Consider the following 18,925-nt stretch of genomic DNA (forward strand, 5'->3'; position numbering starts at 1 on the left):
CACTGTGCCATAGATGAGGTTTCTCCATCCATCATCTCCCCTGAGTGTGGCCCAAGGGCTCAGGGCTCCAGGCTCTTGGACCTTGGGTGTGATTATGGGAGGATCTTGGCAAAGCAGTAGCCTGGGGACTGATTTTTCTCTTATTCTGGAAAATACAGCCTGTTAAACTCTCAGCTGACTGACCTTCAAGAAATTGTTATGGACTGCTCATCCTTGAGCAGTTCCTCTTTCCTGGGAAAAAGGAATCCTCTGAATCCTCCTGCTGTCATCTCCCAACCTTGCTTCTTATTCAAACCTCATCTTTTTTTCATTCTTTCTGATCTCAGACTCTTCCTGCCTGTTTTCCTTTTCACTCTGATGATTCCAGTTTCCCTCTTGCACCTGAGTCCCTCTTTCTGAATTTGAACGGGGTCATGCATTATTTGGTAGTGATGAGTAAAACTCCCATGAGTCCTGAAACTAGAGGAGAAATAACCTGCCCTGTTTCAGTTTCAGCCTGGCAATCAGCTGCTACTGTGGGCACCATCCACCTCACTCTCTGCGTGTCTGTGCAGTGGACAGAAATCTGAAAATTTTAGCTACTAAAAGCAAGTCTGGCAAACATGCAAGGTCAATCTTTTCCAAGGAAGAGCAAAAAATCCCAGTAGTGACACCAGCACTGCCTCCTCGCTAAATTTCATGTCCCTGTTTCTGAAATGCAAAGGAGTTTCTTAAAAGTTTAAGGATTCTTTGAATATAGTTAAAATATATGTTCCCCATGGTTATTCGTAGAAAAATGTCTGAGTCATATTTGTTCTGTTTTTCCTAAAAAATCGTGTCAAGGGGCAGTGTGTGTGATCATGTGAAGAAAAGGTGTTGGCAAAACTGGGAGTGACTGAAAATGTGGCCTTAAAATAGGAAGTGTTGAGTAGCCATAACCAACAATGCGTGTTGATGATAAGATGATAAAAATAAGAGGCTGTAGCAAGTAGGTACTAAAGCTAGAACATGCTAGAATTTCTTTTATCCCTGCCATTTAAATTCTGCTCTGTTTTTCCAGTGTGGTCACTTGGCCAGAGCAGAAGGTTATACCACCTACTCTGAGTGCATGAATGCAAGGAAGAAAAGCTGAGATTTTGTGAATCACTGATCTGTAATTCTTGGCTAAATGCCTTCAGCACTGCTTTGGAACGATGTTTGTTGTGATTTTGTTAGATTGCTTTTCTTCTTTTTATTTATTTGATACTGAATTTTACTTTTATTATGTACAGCCTTAAGCAGAAAGGCAGAAACCTGTCATAATGAGCAATCCAACAGAGATTTCTAATAACTAAGCCAAAGAAATACCAGCTCTTTTACACTTCTGCATTTCTGCTCTCTCAAATGAAACAGGCATTAGGCTGTCAGGAAACTGAAAGCTGGTTCTGGCTCTAAATTGTATTTCTGAAAGTAAAGTCTCTGTTTCTTGCATGACTTGGAACTGGTCATTACATTCACTTTTGGTTTTGTCTAGATGGTACAGCATATGTTAATTTTCTCCACTCATTTTGAATGTTTGTACCGGTCTTTAATTAATTCTGATGTTACTTGCTATTCAGGATAACATGTTGGGGGGAGTCTGTAAAGAAACCTGGTATAGCTTTTGTTAAAAGCATTTACCAAATTTCCCAAATCAGGAACAGCTGGAAAGCCATGGAAACAGTATCTTCTGTAGAGTGGTTGCCTGCAGTAATTTAGTTACAACCAAGTGAGACAAAAATATACCCCTGGGAATCGTATTTTGAGGAAAATGACCGTGTTGCAAGCAGTGAAGTACTAGCAATGAGAAGGCCAGGGAATCCCCTGTTTCTGTTCCTCTGTTCACCCACTAAATAAATCCTGCCTTACACCAAAATGGTAAATTGTGCAAGTACAGAGATGCTCACTTTGCTGTAATTCAGGGTGAATGTTTGGTACATGCCTGTAAAGTTATCAATCAGTTTACTAAATACTATTCCTCTTCCAGAAATGAGTCAGCAGCAGCATGTTAATTTTCTCTCCCATTCATACATGTGTGACTTCAAATGGGGAAAATTCAGTGAAGGTAATATCTCACTTTTCTCTAGACTCTGGCTATTTAGAGTTGCTTTGGGTTCACCTTTCAGTAACAAGTAAGCTGAGGTGGATTGTCCAGCAGCCCAGCTGTGGAGCTCCAGCAGAGGTTTGTATGTTCAAACCCCAATCTTGTGTTCAGCCTTAAAGGTCACCCCTGATTTCAGTGGCTGTGATGTCAGTGGGGAAACCCTGCTGCACTTTTGGCTGTCCTCGTGCAAAGGTCTGAAAACGTCAAACAAAAGCAAAGCCACTACTCAGAAAAGTTGAAGGCTAGAGAATAGAAACCAACCACAGTCTCAGTGACTTCTAAGCAACACCACAACATTTCATCAGCTCCTGCTTGTATGAGACCATCAGCCTGTTCTCAGCCACTGTTTCTTTAGCTTAGATTGTTTTGGTTTTCAACTACTTCTTAAGATGTTTTGTTGACAAACATGGGATAATCTGTTTGTTAAGTAATTGATACCACTAACACCAATGTTTAAGATTACTTCTTAGCCAAAATAATTGGACAAAGTGCCCACCAGAAGTTCCTTATTTGTATTGTTTTGGAATTAAGTATCATGCATTTTTTTCCAAGGCTTTCCTTCTCCTTTACCAGACCAACCTAAGGTGTAGAGATTAACCATTTATGAAGGGCCAGACAGAAATTTTGTGGCCAAGACCAGAAACTGAAGCCAAGTTCCCTGAATGTGAGACCCTTTTTCTTTAGTGAGGCTGTGGATGCCCACAGTGGGGATTCCCAGTGCACAAGTTACTGTATCTGCCTAAGGACTGCTTTAAGGGTTCTGTGTTTCTAGAGACTACTGACATCAGCTGTTGATTTTTAACCCACTATTTACGTGATAGCCCACTATTCTTTCTTGTTGCTTTTTTATAAGCTTACAAATTAAACAGCTTTTCCTTTTAGGCTATCTTCCTAACAACAGCAATTTAAAATATCACAAATTTCTTTCCTGCTTATTTTCGTTTCTCCATAAAAAAGTCTCACTAAGAATTTTAGCACAACCCACAGTGCCACAGGACTGCCAGATGCAAATTAACACCTTATTGAGTACTCATAGGTGAGTTCTTATGTCCTAATATTGTGGGGGTGAGTGAGAGTGGTGAGGAGGAATGAGTGAGAGTGGTGAGGAGGAATCCCAGTACTTCTTGATAGTAAAACTATAAAAAAAATAGGATGATTATTTTCTAAGGAGTATCTCCAGAAAAGGAATGGATGCTAAGGGTACATATTTATTTAAAAACATTATTAATGTTACATGTGTGAACTGGTATGTTGCTGTATCTTTCTGATCTTTCTGGCAGAGTTCACAGCAAGTTTTTGTAATACATCCCCCTCACAATACTTCAGTACTTACAGGAATGTTCTGTTTTTAGGGCCATGGACTTCTATCACTCAAAATTCCAGTCAACTCAAGTGGAAGCATTGTCTGAAAGTGAGGTGTGTGATTGAGTTCTTGACTCTTAACTGAGAATGTGTTATTGCCTGATCTCAAATTTAATAAATTTATTCCTAGAATCAAACTTGTCCAGTGCAGTGAAGATGCACAATGAGCACCAAGAATGTGCTATTGCTTCATTAATTTCTTAAAGCCCCCCAAATAAAGCTGGGAAAGCACTCAGCTTAGAGAAGTTCATATACCCCTTCCCTCTTGCGGGTTTAGGAGTGTGAATTTTCTGAAATTCCCAAATAATGCTGTTGGGCAGCCTCTGCTTGAGCACGTCATGAGCCAAGATGGAGTTTCTCTTGCACAGGGAACCACAGAGAGCTGTGGCTGCCCTCCATCTTCCTGAGCCCAGGCCAGGAGTTCATGAAGACACCAAACATCTGTTCCTAGAGCAGTGCATGTGGTGGTGGGGAGCTCTGGGCTGGAAGGTAGCCAGTGACTTGTGCAAAAGCTGAAAGCATGGTGGGTTAGAGGCTTGTGAAGGGGAGGATATTGCAAAAGAGAAGTGGACAGCGTTGTTAAGGCATAAAATGGCTGTTAAACAGAGGGAAAAAAAAACCTTTAGTAACTATAATTAAGCAGTAGCTACTTGCTATGTATTGCTTTGTATTGTTTTTATAAGCCACAATCAATTGGGGTTTTATCATTTTAGGAGGTTCTTGCTGCCACCTTCATCCCCAGCACACTTGAATCCTTCTCTTCTTTCCTGGCTGGAGAGTTCTGCTTCATCAGCTGCAGTGAATGGACTGCCTGCATGTAGGTAAGGAGCCAAACACTGGTAAAGGGAGCAGAAAGAACACCATGTTTATTTATCCCTGGTTTTTGTTATTTCAAATTAATTACAGGGGTGTTTATGAGGCAGGGTTGTTGACCACACAAATATAGGCCGTTCATAATGCATATAGTCTGGGAGAAACTGTAATTGCTCTGCTAAATGTAATTTATTCTGTGGTTCCATTCAGCTATATATTTAATTTTACTTTTCCATTCTTCTTCTGGGGGCATTGGTAAACATTCTTCTAAGCAGGGATGGTAATGATGAGACAGTAATTGTCTGGGTAAATTATCCAAGTGGCCGCCTTGCTTTTTTTTAACTTCCTACATTTCTGGTGTCCTCTGGCATCAGAACAGAAGTCTATGCTAGTCCTAGGCTATGTAAATTAAAAGTCCTGTCTGCAGTGCAATTAAAAACATGTCAGGTCACATGGTTTCCACTTGACCAGTTACAGCAGAGCTGTTTTGCAAATAAGGTTTTAACCGTGTTGCAAGTGTGAAGTCCTGAACTGACCAAGTCTGTAGTAACTGGGTCACCTGCCAGAGTTTTTTTGTGATGTAGGTCATGGGAATATTTGCAGAAGCAAAAGTGCTGTAATTGCATGGCTGTACCATATTTATGTTGACATTGAAACTTAAAGATGCATATTCAGGAGGCAGAAACAATAACATATATAATTAAGATACATAAAAGGAAGATAAATGCTAGTTAAAAAAAAAAATCCAGCAGCTAAACAATGTGGATTTTTACATTAATGTCATTATTTCAAATCTGCTTCCTAATGGGGTTTTTGCACCGCAGGAGCACAGACATTGCCCACTGTTGGGCAAAGAGAATTAGGAGCAGTAGCATAAGAGAGCTCAGGCGCCCCAAAAATAAATCAGTGCATCACATGAGGGTTGGGTTGCTGTGCAGCTGAGGAGCTGTAGCCTTAGACCACCCTGCTGTGCTGTGGAGGCAGGATGAAAGATCCCTCCCCAAATTGTCCCAAAGCCCTGGCAGTTTCCAAATAAACAGGTGAAAATGGTGAAAAAGGGTAGCACCAGCAATTGCCAAGACAGCATCTGTCAGGGAATGGAATGCTGTCTTGGAAAGGAACCTCAGATCATCCTGTTCAACCTTTCTTGGCAAAAGCACAATCTAGACAAGATGGCCCAGTGCCCTTTGCAGCTGAATCTCAGAAGTGTCTAGCACTGGGGAAAAGAAAGCTGGAATTAAAGGAGGAGTTAAGGAAAGGTGGAATTAAAGCTTTCCTTGCAGCAGCAGCTTTTCCTGGGAGTCTCACTTGGTGGGTCTGGTAAGTTGGAAAGACTTGGGGCAGTGAAAGTATCCAGATGTGAATCAGGTCTCTGTACCAATCTCACAATTGCAGCAGTCTCTCTGCAGGCTGTTTATGGGGGGTGGAGCATAATGAATACTAATTAACTGTGGTAGCCAGTTTTACTTTAGGCAAGTGTCTCTGCTATTACCATGTCTGAATCTCCTGCAATCAGCCAGCTACAGAATTCACTTCTCTGCAGCATCCCTGCCTTTGGGAACAGATTTGGTTTCTCTCTCACTGAACTATGAGTCTCTAGTATCTCTAAAACTTTGAAGTGGTGTTAAATCTGGATTAGTTAATTCTCAAGATTTTGCTTTTACAGGGTAAGAGAAGATGATAAGAAAAACTGAAATAGCTGTATTATTTTTAAAAAGTAACAGACTTCTTTAGACCTATAGATTTGGCTTTTTATCTGTTTTTTTTTTTCTTAAGCAAATGATTATGTATATGGACAGAGCTGCTTTTCAGATTCAGTGGGAACGTTGGTCTCAGTTGAATTTCAGTTACGCAGATGGGTGTTTATGCAGGTTTCTGTTTAATGGGAACTCAGGAAAAGGCACAGTCAGCTCTCTTGGGCTCCTTTTCTTGGAGATGAGATCTGGAGATAGTGCACAGAGACTAAAGCTCTCAGCTTTGCTCATGTAAATCTTGACCCCGTTGTTCTGGGAGAAGCACTGAGCCAGGAGTACAGGAGCGGTGGGGGAGCAGGATTCTGTGTGCCCAGTGAGGAAATTTGTCACCACGAGGAGACATTGTATTGAGACACCACAAAGCCGAGGGTGTTCCTCACCATCCCTGAGACAATGGCGTCAGGACCCTGAAGGGACACGCTGCTGTGACAAGCAGGAGCCAAGCCAGTGGAGCTGTAATCAGAGACTTTATCCCAAATGCCCTCCATTCCTTACTTTCTACTCTTTTGACACTGGTGCCTGTAATGTTTATCTTAGAGTCCCTGGGGCTGGTGCAATGGAAGGTTTAGTGGCAGGTACCTGTCTCACCTTTGGGAACAGAGAACTGAGCAGGTTGGGTTCCAGCACTGCTGATTTGACCTGCAGCCCAGGGTCTCGGTGGAGACTGATCAGAAGTGGAGCTGGGACATCCGTGACCTTAAGAATTTGTCTTTTTTACATCTGCCTGTTAAGAAGCCTTTCCATGAAGCTGTTGCCTTTTCTTTATATTCAGATTTATATATGACATTAACCTTCATTAAACTCTGACCCTTGTCCTAATTAATCCTTCTGGCCACTGGCTGCTCTCTGTCAGCTCTTTCTTGGGTTAGGCCTTCTCCTTTCTCTGGTTCCTGCATGTACTTGCCAGAAGCAGCTTGTGGTGTCTGCTGTGTTTCCATTCAACAGGCTGTGTCCAGAGCTGTTATTTCCACTGCACAGAGCAAAAAATCAGTTCAGTTCCTTTTTTTTTTAATTTTGTATTGCACAAGAATCTCTTCAAGAAGTAGTCTTCTTCTTGGCTTGTTCTTTTTAATTAAAAAAAAAATTCAAATTGATATGTGTATTCTTTACCTACACACAGTGAGTAAGGTTCATGGAGTATTTTTTTCTGGCATCTGAAAATGTTCTGAGTCTCATGGTGCCTGACACATTTACCATACCTAAGGCTCAGTATTTCAGATTGAAAACCCAGAGGCTGTTGTTTGGATTTGATCTATTTTCAACAATATTAAGACTCACAAATGAAAATCCCGTGCAGGTGAATGAGTATTTATCAAACTCATTTTTGTATGAGAGGTTAACCACAACATTGGTTACAAAAGCGAAGTCACACTCTCCCCACATGTCCTAAAAGCAAAATTGACAAGTCATGTATCAACTGCCAAATGAACAAGACAATGAAACAGCAAAACTCATCACTGTTCTGGGTGAGAAATCAAGGGCTTTCAACCCTGTCATTCAGAAAGCTCACACTAATAATGGTAGCCTCACTAAGATACAGGCCTCGTTAATGAATGTGAATTATTTTGTTGCAGGATGGCAGCAGGCTGGATGCACAGGCACAGACAGCAGCGGGTGAGCAGCCTGGTTGTGGCTCACTCCGAGTTTATTGTGGCCAGCTGCTGCCGGTAAAGCTTTGCATGCTGAGGTGGCACCTGTGACACACAGCCCCGGGCAATGTGTGAGAAAGGGCTCATGCAGCGCCAGATAAGGTGTGTAATGGCTCATTTGCAAACGGCAGGTTTGCTTTGCATCTGTAGGAGGACTTGATGTGTAAACTTGTCCCAGAAGGTGTTATGTGTTTACCTTTGGCCTCAAGAATGATGTCACTTTCTGTCATTCCTGCGTGTAATCCTTTAACTGCTCAAATCAGAGCTGCAGGAGTCATTGGGCTAGAGGGTGAGAATCAAGGTGTGAGACTTCAAATTAAGAGGAGCTGTATCTGGTGGGGATGTACTCAAACGAGGTACCTTTTTCACCTCTTTAAGGTGGCCTTGTCACCCTCTGCACCTCCGTGAAAGGAAAATGTGCCCAGGTGGGTGTCGGGCTCTTCTCCCAGGACACAGGTTTAGGCAGCACCAGGGGCTGTTCGTGTTGGGCATTATGAAGAATTCCTTCACTGAAAGGGTGATTAGATACTAAATTTGGCTTCTGAGGGAGGTGGTGGTGGATTCACCAACCTTGGAGGTGTTCAAGTGCCACACTTCATGTGGCACTCACTGCCATGATCTACTCGACAAGGTAACGTTCAGCCAGAGATTGGATTCTGATCTCAAAGGTCTTTTCCAGCCTAATTGATTCTGATTACTGGCTGAGGATACAGTCTTCTGAGATTCTTGAAGCTCAAGGTGATGTTAAGTAGCTTAAACTCCTTGTGAGCCCTGAGGAAAAAGGGAAGTCCTGTAATAAAAGCCTGGATGAGTGGTTGTTATCCTCTGTAGTGGCCCCAGTGCACGATGACTGGCTGGTGTGTGCTGGAGTTCTGGGGAGCAGCGGAATTACTTTAGGCATACATTCCCTGTATATTTTTATGCAGTTTTCATTGTTAACTAAGGTGCTCTAACAGCTTGCTGCTGCCAAAGGGACAATTCCTATCCTTCCTTCTGCCTCCTTATGCTTTGTGGCTTCCCTTTGAAAGCAGCCACGGTGATCTGGCTTATAGGAGTAATCTATTTTGAAAAAAAATAATCATTCTGGGCAGAAAATGGTTGTTTTCTGCTGACTTTGCTCCTTCTGCTCAGCTTGAGCTCATCTCTTTAAAAGTCCTCTCCCTACAGCTCCACTGCAGTGAATTCTGACTGTGGCACAAGGAAGGAGTTTGCAGTTTTAGTGACCACTTCAGAGGTCACTAATCAGCTACTGTGTTTTATGTAGCACAGTGGAAAATGAAAACACTGCTCCATCTTTTTCTTTGCCTGCCAAGAAACATTTAAAATTTTCTCTGTTAAATAACCCAACTCCCAAACCGTGATATGTGTTTATAGCACTGGAATGAGTAGAAGGGAATAGGAAATGCTTGAGAGGGCTGGGGGAGAAAGTGTCTGACAAGTTCTGCCCTGAGTACTGACTCTGGAAAAGGAGGAGTGTGAATTAGGCATTTCAGGGAGGTTTATCAATTTCTCAGGCTAAAAATACAGTGTTATGCTACAGTTCCATGACGTGAGCACTCTGTCAGGAAGCAAGCACCTCTGCCCAGATTTGTCTTCCAGAGACTTGTTCTGGCCTTGGTGCCACCACATTCCTTCCTGCTGGCAGCCCATTTCTGACTGCACATGGAGCTGGCTCCAACAGAAAAACTGAGCCAGCAGAAAAAACACAATAATCTTGTTTCCTGCAGGTAAGTGTTATGCATGGTCCTGTGTGTCCAAAGGAGTGCTTGGAACAGTGTGGGAATGCACAGGAGGGAGTTACCTGGATGGATGGAGACAGAGAGGGGCACTCTGACAAGAGAGTCTGTCAGGGGGACACTTTTCTGGCACTGCCCCAGTGCTCATTTAACTATCATTGTTTAGTGCTTGGCACTTTCATGTAGTGAGCTGTCAATCCCTGAAGAAGTTGCATCATGAGTGAATAAGGCAGAAGTGTGGGAGCAAGGAAGTATCTTCTCTGATTTTTATTGGGGAAATTGAAGCTTAGAGAATTAAACAACTTGCCTAAGTGTAGAAAGGCTGACTTGCCAAGAGCCAAATTCCAGTCTCCTGAATCACAGCCTTGTGCCTTATCCACAAGACCTACCTTTCTCTATTAGCATTTCCTTTCTCTCCACCCTGTTTTGAGGGAGGCACAGTAGCATTGTTCTAATGTCAAACAAACTCAAGTGTGGCACAGGAACGCTTCCAGCAGAGTGACTTGAACAACCCTTGAGTTTATCATTAATCTGGAAGCCGTGAGTTTTTAAGTGTGGCTTCTGCATTGGAGCCTTCCTCAGGACCAATAGCCACAAAAGGTCTGACAGTGTTTAAGTAAGATGCCTTTGAGATTAAAAAACATACTTCTAACACAAAAAGTTTCTTAAGGCACAGAGGAGTGGAAATTTCTAATCTGGCAGTAGGTGAGGCTTCAGATAGAGTGGACAAGAAAACAAGACTTAACTTTGTTCCTTAAGGAGAGAATGATTTTATTAATACTATTCTTGCTCCTGGTGATGCACCTTATTAGGAGAGCCATATGCTGAAAGTAACCTAGTGTCTGCTTAACCAGGCCAGTGACAAGGGCCTTATCTTTGATCAAAGTCAGATAGCTGGGAACAGGAAATAAAGATTTAATGGTTTGCCTGAGCTGCTCTCCTGTCACAGCTTCTTCGTTGGGCAATGCCTGTGCTGAGTACCACTGAAGAGCCATCCTCCTAGGCTTGACAAATGCCATGTCAAACACTCAGTCCTTTGCTGCAGGAGGTTTTAGTGCTGGCTTTTTATCCCTCCACTCTAGCCTTGCTTGCCCCATGGAGCTCCCTGCCTAAATAGGGAGTTTTACTCCTTGGAGCAATGTAGGTGTTGACTGTGCTAGAGCAGCAGCCAGTGAAAAGCAGGAGGGTGGGACTTGTCTTTGGACTTGATAACTGGAGAGAAATGGGATCTTAAAACTCTTGCTTTAACTGGAAGACAGGAAGTGAAGCACTGGATCAGACTGGCCTAAGAATTCTGGTATCTCGCCCCTGGCTATAGCCAAAGTCAGCTGACAAAAATAATAGTGAAGCACCTGGCTTTTGTTATGCAATGCTGCAGGAGGGGAATTCCGTCCTGCTTTTTGCAGAGATCTGCATATACCCAAAGCTGTGACATGTTCTTACACTTCGTGGCAGCTGCTGACGAGGTTTCTGTGATTGCCAAAGCTGTACTGCAATCCTCTAGTTCACCTCACTCTCCCGGGATAATCCCTGGGCCAGGGATTCCAGTAGCAGCAGAGCAGAGCTGCATACAGGGCAGTCGGGAGTAGAGGAATATCCTCATGCTTGCACAGCTTTGAGTAAGGCCTCTTCATTTGCTTAGGTTTTTGCCTTTTCCTTGGGAAATCTTCTTAATTTCCATAAAATGTTTTATAAAAACAGCTGTGCTGGTTTTAGCCTAAAAGCTCCTTTTGTCCCACTGTTGTGCTTTTCCCTGGCCATTGGCTGATGGCTACTGCTAAAGAAAAACCATCAGGAAAACATCTCTTTTTCATGCTGTCCTTCCTCCAATCACTTTGTTCTGGATCCTCCTGAGCCAGATCTAGTCTGTGTATTCTGATGATGGGAGCTCATAAATTTTACACAATTAAACTCTTCACATGGTTGGTTGTTTATCACAAGTCGTTTTCATTTGAAGGAAGACAGATAAAGCTTTTGGGATGCTATAAGTGCAAGCCATTTGTATTTTTTCTTTAAAATAACATCAAGAAGCAGTTTGTACCAAAGACCCTGCTGTGTATGTGAGATACCACCCCAATTTCAAACGTGCAATCTTAAGGATTATCTTTGAGTAGCCTGTTCCTGCAAGCCCTAAGAGGTAGAGTTCAAAAGAGCTGGGGAAAAGTAGGGAATGTTTACTATGTTTTAGTCATAACACAGTATTTGTATTGCCTGGAATACTGCCCTTAATTTCACATCAGTTTGAATTGTGTGCCCTACACTAACACTTTCCTTCTGAAGAAATCAGTGGATACTTCTGTTCTGAGCCACAGTCTGTGTTTACTCAGCAGTGTCATGGGCTGGAGAAGTACCTGGGAACCAGGGATATAAACTGTATTTAGGGAAGCAACTAAATTAATTCTTTCTGAGATGTCACAGTTTTTACTATCAGAGATTTGGAAAACCAGCCTGAAGATAAGTAAGGGAAAGTATTTAGTTAAAGTTTACATCCAAACTCAAACCTCACTTCTACAGCTTCAGCTGTCTGTCAGGAATTGCTCCCCTTTCCTTTTAAAAATCCTGTCCGGGTCTCTCCTGTGATCTGCAGGGATGCCCTCAAATTGGGAGCGTTTCTCTGGCTGTTCAGCCCTGTGAATAAAGATTTGTACAAAACTTTCCCCACCAGGGGAGCAATTTAAACACTGGATTATCTTCTAATACGAGGTGTTGATGAGCTGATTGCTTGAATGGGGCACTTAGCACAGAGAATTTGGGTTGTGCACTTTTCCTATGTGCTGTCTTTGTTGTAGAGCAGAACAGTTTTATTTGTGGTCTCTTTGTCAGTTTGTGCTTTGTGCTCACGTGTGCTTGTGTAGGTCAAGTCTAAGTTTGATTTAAAACATTAGACCTGCTTTATTGTACATAATCAATCATAGATGATCCAAGAAATCCCTGAAGATGTAAAAGTCTAGTCTGAATTTCTTATACTTTTAGGGCATTGCTGGTTTATATCTTTTGTGTTGTTTTGATTTGGCTTTTTTGTGGGAAAGAAAATAAGAAATTTCATTCTTCTGGCAAGAAACTAAGCCACAGCAATAGAATTATTTTATTATAACATCTGAATAATGTAGTTTTTCTTCTCTTCAATCATCTAAGGCTAATGTCACAGACATTTTGATTATCCTGTGTTCTCCCTCGGATTCTTCTACTCTAATTTCAGTTATAAGTTTGACAGGGGTGCAACAATCCTATCATGTGACAAACCATGAATCTTTAATAAGGAAAATTTTGCTTGTGGGGTGGAGAAAGATAATTTTTGTTTATAGGAAATATGAGGATAGCTGAGCAAAACTAAGGTTGTAAAGAGAAGTCTTGTTGAGATGGACTACAGAGCAAGAAGAATAATAAGCATTTGGCAGCTTCTTCTGCTTAGTTACATGGATTGGTGTATGAATTTGCAATTATAGAACAGCATTTTCAGCTCTGCTTCATTTCTGTACATCCCAATAACCTTAGCTTTAGAAATAGGATAGTAGGGGAAAAAAGCAAAAACCTATTGGTTCTGTACCTCACTTGAGTGTTCTTTCAGGCTCTTCTTGTCGTTTTGTAAATCTTTCTTTTTCAGGGATACTAATTGATTTAACTGCATTTTCACACAGGACAGTTTATTCCGCTCCCAGATTAAAGATTGAAGAAAAGAAATTTAAATTTTATTGGTAACTAAGCAGCCTTACACCACAGCTAGGTGTGGCCTTCCTGTTCCTTTGTGTTCCTCTTTTTTCAGGTGTTTTTTGACTTGCCCCCAGATTTGTTTGTTTGTTTGTTTGTTGCTGACCTCTCCACCTAGTCCAGACATGAGGCTGTTCCCAGTGTGCAGCTCCTTGGCTTCACCTCGCTCTGTCAGGGCTAAGCTGAGGTGCAGGATGTGGGATGCTCCGAAGCTTTGGTGGATTTAGAGTTGATCATTGTGACTGAATGGGCTTGTTGGTGATTATTTCTTACCTTAGCTGCAGTCTTGGTCTGTCCCTAGTTATGTACAGCTTAGTTATTGAATCACAGGGGGCTGGAAGGGGCATTCAAAGCCTGTCTCGTTCTGACCCCCTGCTTTGGGAAGGAACATTTTCCCCTAGACCAGGCTGCTCCAAGCCCCATCCAGCCTGGCCCAGAACACTTCCAAGGATGGGGCATCCCCAGTTTGTCCGGCTAGGCTTGTTCCACTGCCTCGCCACCCTCACAGTAAAGAATTCCTTATCAGTATCGAACGTAACCCTGCCCTCTGCCAGTTTAAAGCCATTCCTCCTTGCCCTGTCGCCACAGGCTTGGTAAAAGGTAAAAGTCTGTCCTTGTGCGTCTTATAAACCCCATGGGGGGCTTGGAAGGTGCTGGAAGGTTTCAGTACAGTCCTGCCTGGAGCTTTCCCTTCTCTAGGCTGACCACCAGGCTCCATAGAACCGAGAAAAAGCTGGATAAGGAGAGCGCTTGGTCTCTCAGGCTGGTGGAGCAGGAGAGCGGGGGTGTCGGGGCGATGCCCTCGGAACGAAACAGCTCTCGCTGTACCTGCCCTGCTCTGGAATCAGAACCGCTGAACTTTTCCTTCCTACTTTTGGCTACCGGGCAGGGCAGGACCGGAGCACGGACTTGTGCCTGCTGCTGTCCCCTCGGAGCTCCATCCCGGAGCGGGGTCTGCCGGTGCCGCGGGGCCCGATCCTCCGGTGCCGCCGGTGCTGTGGGGCCCGATCCTCCTGTCCCGGTGCTGTGGGGCGGGGCGAGGGGCGGCCCGCACCGCCCCTCAGCCCAGCGCGCACGTCCGCCCGCCCGCCCCACGGGAAATTCCCCCTGAAAAGGGCGGCGAGCCCGGCAGCCGCGGCCGTGCCAGTGTCCCTGCGAGGCGTGCGGGCCCGGGCCGGAGCCCCGCGGCGAGAGGCCGGAGCGGAGCTGTCAGCATGGCCGGTGAGCGGCGGCGGGGCCGGGCCGGGCTGGGCTGGGCGGGGGGCTCCGAGCGCTGCCCGCCCGCCCTCGCTGGATCTCTTGGCGGGTGTTTACTCTGCGGGGCCGAACCGGCGTTCGAATGGCTTACAAGGCTGTTCCGTTCCAAATGGGTCTCAAAATTGTGCGGTGGGAGCGTTTAGGTGCCAAATAATCGCGCGGGTCCCAGTCTGGGATGGAGACAACAAGCTTAGAGGTTGGGTCGTGGTCATCGGGATCCCGTTCACATCGGAACTCGGCTGTGAGAGTGCAGATGAATGAGAAATAGTGTGGCACAAATGAAAAGTAACGCAGATAAGGGATCCTGCTCTGAGTAATTACAACAAAAAGCACAATTAAGTTTCTAGAGGCTAAATGAAACCGAGTTTGTCATCCGAGTTTCGGGAGTTGTCTGTTTGGTATCTTTCTTAGGGTTAAAAAAAGCCCCTAAATTTGAAACTTGGCTATACTAATTCGAATAGTATCTCTAGGCAAAGCTGCTTTTCAGAACATGAATGTGTGTTCTGTTCTCTCTTAGCAAGGTATGAACTTTCACTCCTGATAAATACATAGGTGTGCCAGCTATCAACGCGGGGAGAAAACAGCTGGGCTTGTGCTTTAAATGTTATGATGTATTTTAAACTCGCAACAATGAAGCAGGAGAGAGCAGTTTCGGGTTGTTTTTTTTCTTCGTGTCTTTATGTATTTTCAATGTAATTAGGAACCAGATAAGGAATTTTTTCAGCGGGGGAAGTTTATAACTTCCTGGTACTAGCTAGCTTTTGTCGGTTGTTTTTTTTTCTCTTTTAGTTGCCGTTTTGTAATGTAACACGATAGTAAAGAGGAAGTTCACGAGCGTTGTTCGGTCTCTGTTAGAATCTGTGCAGTTTATGGAGCCGTAGGTAGATTACTACTTTTCCAAATCAAATCGTGTTACGGTTCCAGTTGCTTTTGCTTAAATTGAGTGGGGTGTGCTGTGACAAAGCTTTGCCATCCTCCCGCTTTGCCTGAAGTGTTGCAGATTCTTGCTTTTTAGAAATGGCAGACTTTGTGCCACCAGGGATTTGTTCAGAGCGGTGACAGAGTTAAAGAGCGACGCTTCTCCCATCTGTGTCTCAGTGCAGGCACCTCGGGCCGGAGGGTTTCGGGTGATACTTTCACATCTCCACAAAGACCCACAGCTGCTCTGCTTTCACATGCAGGTGTCGATGGAGAGTCTGTTCACCCCTGGCCCTGCAAGAAAATGACAAATTGGGCAGTTCCCCCAGAGCCTGCTTGCTTGGAGCCAAGGAATGAGACAGAGCCCTTGATCGGGTTGTCACACTTCCTCCCTTGTGGCACAGGCTGTGTTAAAATTGAAACTCTCGCAGGTTTCTTGTCATGGAGAGAGGTCTGATGGAAATCTGCTCTCCGAGTCTTAGGGATTGTCCTTTTGTTGCTCTTTGTATTGCTCAAAATGTGAGAATAAAACACCCTTCAGTTCTTGAGTGATCATAACTGGCTGAACTCTCACAGCTGTCACTGCTTCTACCTCCTTTCCTTGCTGAGCTCTCAGAGCTGTCATTGCTTTTTCCTCTTTTCCTTGCATATATAACTGGGACACTTGATCTCCTATATCCTCTTTAAAATTATTCAGTTTATCAAAAGGGAATAATTTTAAAGAGAATATAGGAGATCAAATGTCCCAGTTATATATGATAGTTTGGGTTATCTACCTGATGGGAGGTGATCAGTTTAGAAACTGCATTTGACTGACTGTTGGAAAGGTCTATAAAGAGTCCTGAACAACAGTTCCCAAAAGTTCTGACCCCAAACACAGTCTCAAGTGGAAGTGCATTGTGCTTGTGAAGGTTTTAAAATTATTCAGTGTTGTATTCAGTGCAGGAGGGGGGAAAAGCAATTCAATACAGGCAGGTTGTAATGTGCAGCACAATGTTTCTATTGCTAGCATGTGTATAGGCAATTAGAATTAATTACAAAGACAAATTAAACTCTTAAGAACTTAGATGAAGGATTAGCTAGATTTTTTTTCTTCCATTTCAAATGCTTTATGGAGTAGTCATGGGCAGGCAGGTAATAAATAGGAATAGCTGTGCGTTTCTCCTCTAGAATTAGTGAGAGTTTGGGTTTTGGTGTATCTCACATTTGGTTGACATACAAAGCAAGACCTGAGGAGGGCAGGTCTGTAGTGTGTGTGTGGGAGCTAACAGACCTCTGTGTGTGAGAGAGAGCAGATTGTGACATAGTTAAGCTGTGCCACTTCCAAGCACATTGCTGATTTACAGAAATAGGGAACACCAGACACTCGACTGCAGAGTGCTGGTAATACCTCTCACAAACACTTCTGTGTGTTTCCTCTCTGCACAAAACATGATGACACTGATAATCACAGCGGAGATGATAACGTGATTCTTGAATAGAGAGAGAGGCAGCCAAGACAAAATGAAGTTTAATGTTTAATCTCTGGAGGCTGCTGTGTCACCGAGCTTTACTTTCCCACAAACACACCTGCTGCTGAGCGGTGGCTTTACCTTCAATGACATTTGTTTCAACCACAGCCCTGTAAAGATCACTGAGCCCAGAGCCTTAAAATAAAGGGCTCCTGAAAGGTGAGAAAATAGCCCTCTCAAGCGAGCATTGCTAGAACTGAAGGGAAGTTGTTGGTTAAAGCAGCAAGAGTTAAAGACCTCAAGTGATTGCGCTCTTGTGGTGAGCGGCGAGGCTCTGGCTGGTTCTGACAAATACACAATGTCTGTGGGTGTCCTGCATGTCTGCTGGGCAGCTATGTAAGCATGAGAATCTCCCAGATTAGGAGGCACTTTGCTGTAATGTGGTTGTTTTAACTTGAACACAGATTTTTAATTTATATATGGATACGTGTCTGTATTTGTGCTGATCAGTGCAATAGCATTGGAGTAAGCTGAAGTGTGGAGGTTAAAATAGCCATGCACAGATGCGTGAGCACGGTTTTGTGAGAAGCCCAGACTTCTGCTCTCTCTGAAACCAGCTTTACGTCATTTCTAGGCTTTTTTCTTATCAATGCCTGCCTTCCCCTTCCCTTTTGCTTGTTTTCCAGAAAGAGAAAATATGCAAAGCTCATCTAAAGGAGAGTTAGGTAAAGAGCTGGAAGTATCTAGAAAAGGGACCATCCCCCTGAGGAACCTAGACTAGACTAGTGGCTAATGTATATTTAATGTGAGAGCTCATGGCTGGTGATCAGAAAGTTACTTAAAATCAACCTGGTGGGAGGCAATCAGTTTAGAAGCTGCATTTGACTGACTGTTGGAAAGGTCTATAAAGAGTCCTGAACCACAGTTCCCAAAGGTTCTGGCCCCAAACACAATCTCAAGTGGAAGTACATTGTGCTTGTGAAGGTTTTGCAGAGGCTCCAGTTGTTGAAGCCCATCCAAGAGCTGCTCTCACACGGTGGAGGATGCAGTTCCACCCCTGCTTGTAGGTGTGTGACAGATAAATGTGCATCCAGGTCACACTGAGGTGATGTCTCACATGTCGTTCTTTCCATCCATCCCTTCTCTCCTGCTCTTGATTACTTTATCTCTTAGGTTATAATATTTTCCTACTTTGGTTATGAACTGCTGCAGCACTGGAAATCTTTTGTGATCAACAAATCCCAGGCATAAAGTTCAAGCTTTGTGTTGGCAGAGGTGCCTAAACCAATATAGGTGCACAAAAGAGAAGCCTTTATTATGGAGTTAGGGTTGGAATCCACCTCTTTGCCAAAACCCGTGTGCTGTGGATTCACAGGCAGTTCAGACCTTGGGCAAAAGGAAGTTGGGGTTCTTTTACCCTTTCAGCACTTTCAATATATTTAATAACTGTTTTGCTTATTATGTTGAAGTCCAAGCACTTTTTTTCAGTGCTGTGCCACAGGATATTGTCTGTCCTGTTTGTTTGTGATGCTCAGCCATGCTTGAGGAGGATGCTATTATGTGAAGATGACAGAGAGCTCAGTAGACATTTCCATAAGCTACGTTCTTCTGATTGTGTAGCACTATGATGATTCAGCTTCAACAATATTTACTTAGCCTCTTTTGTTTGTTTTTCACATGCCATCCCACTGTTGTCACTGTTTGATTGACTGTCCTGTTTGATGTTCTCAGTGAGATATATGAAACAGCTTGTTGCTGTCTGGCAATAAAACATCACTTGAAGAGTTCTTAGGCTCTTGCTAAGTTAATGTCTTTCTAACCCCCCCATTTAAGAGTTCTGCTGTCTCTTATTCTCAGCTGTCACTCTGTCTTTCCTGAAAACCTCCCTTCTGACAGCTGCCCAATACTTCTCTGAGGTTTCATTGTCTGGGGAGATACTGCAACTAGAAACCAGCCCCATGGGAGGTGGGCAGCTCAAAATGTAGAATTCAATACGAGCAATCAGGTATTTTTTTAGCTCACAGTGATAGTGAGCTTCCATCCATTAGGAGTATGGGGTTTTTTTTGCATAATTTGAATAGTTTCTGCTGCACTCTGATAGGAACTAAATCAATGAATTCTGAGCAAACATCTTCCCTTCCAGAGGATGCTTAAGAGAACACAGCAGTTGACAGTA

At 43.6% G+C, this 18,925-nt stretch overlaps 1 protein-coding gene across 2 annotated transcripts in view; it reads left to right on the forward strand.

Annotated features, from left to right (window-relative positions):
- Nucleotides 1-9,301: 9,301 nt before the first annotated feature.
- Nucleotides 9,302-18,925, forward strand: part of REL (REL proto-oncogene, NF-kB subunit) — a 33,881-nt gene continuing 24,257 nt past the window's right edge. Inside the window, exon 1 of one of the 2 annotated variants that reach the window (XM_064709771.1) lies at nucleotides 9,302-9,406. Coding sequence is in view for 1 of the 2 variants with exons in the window: in XM_064709769.1 (XP_064565839.1) it covers nucleotides 14,338-14,344 (7 nt within the window). In the remaining variant the exon portion in view is untranslated. Of the gene's footprint in view, nucleotides 9,407-14,225; nucleotides 14,345-18,925 lie in introns of those variants that run through there. The other variant, XM_064709769.1, reaches the window with a different exon arrangement.

This window comes from Zonotrichia leucophrys, chromosome 3, assembly GCF_028769735.1.
Source record: "Zonotrichia leucophrys gambelii isolate GWCS_2022_RI chromosome 3, RI_Zleu_2.0, whole genome shotgun sequence".
Taxonomy (NCBI): Eukaryota; Metazoa; Chordata; class Aves; order Passeriformes; family Passerellidae; genus Zonotrichia; species Zonotrichia leucophrys.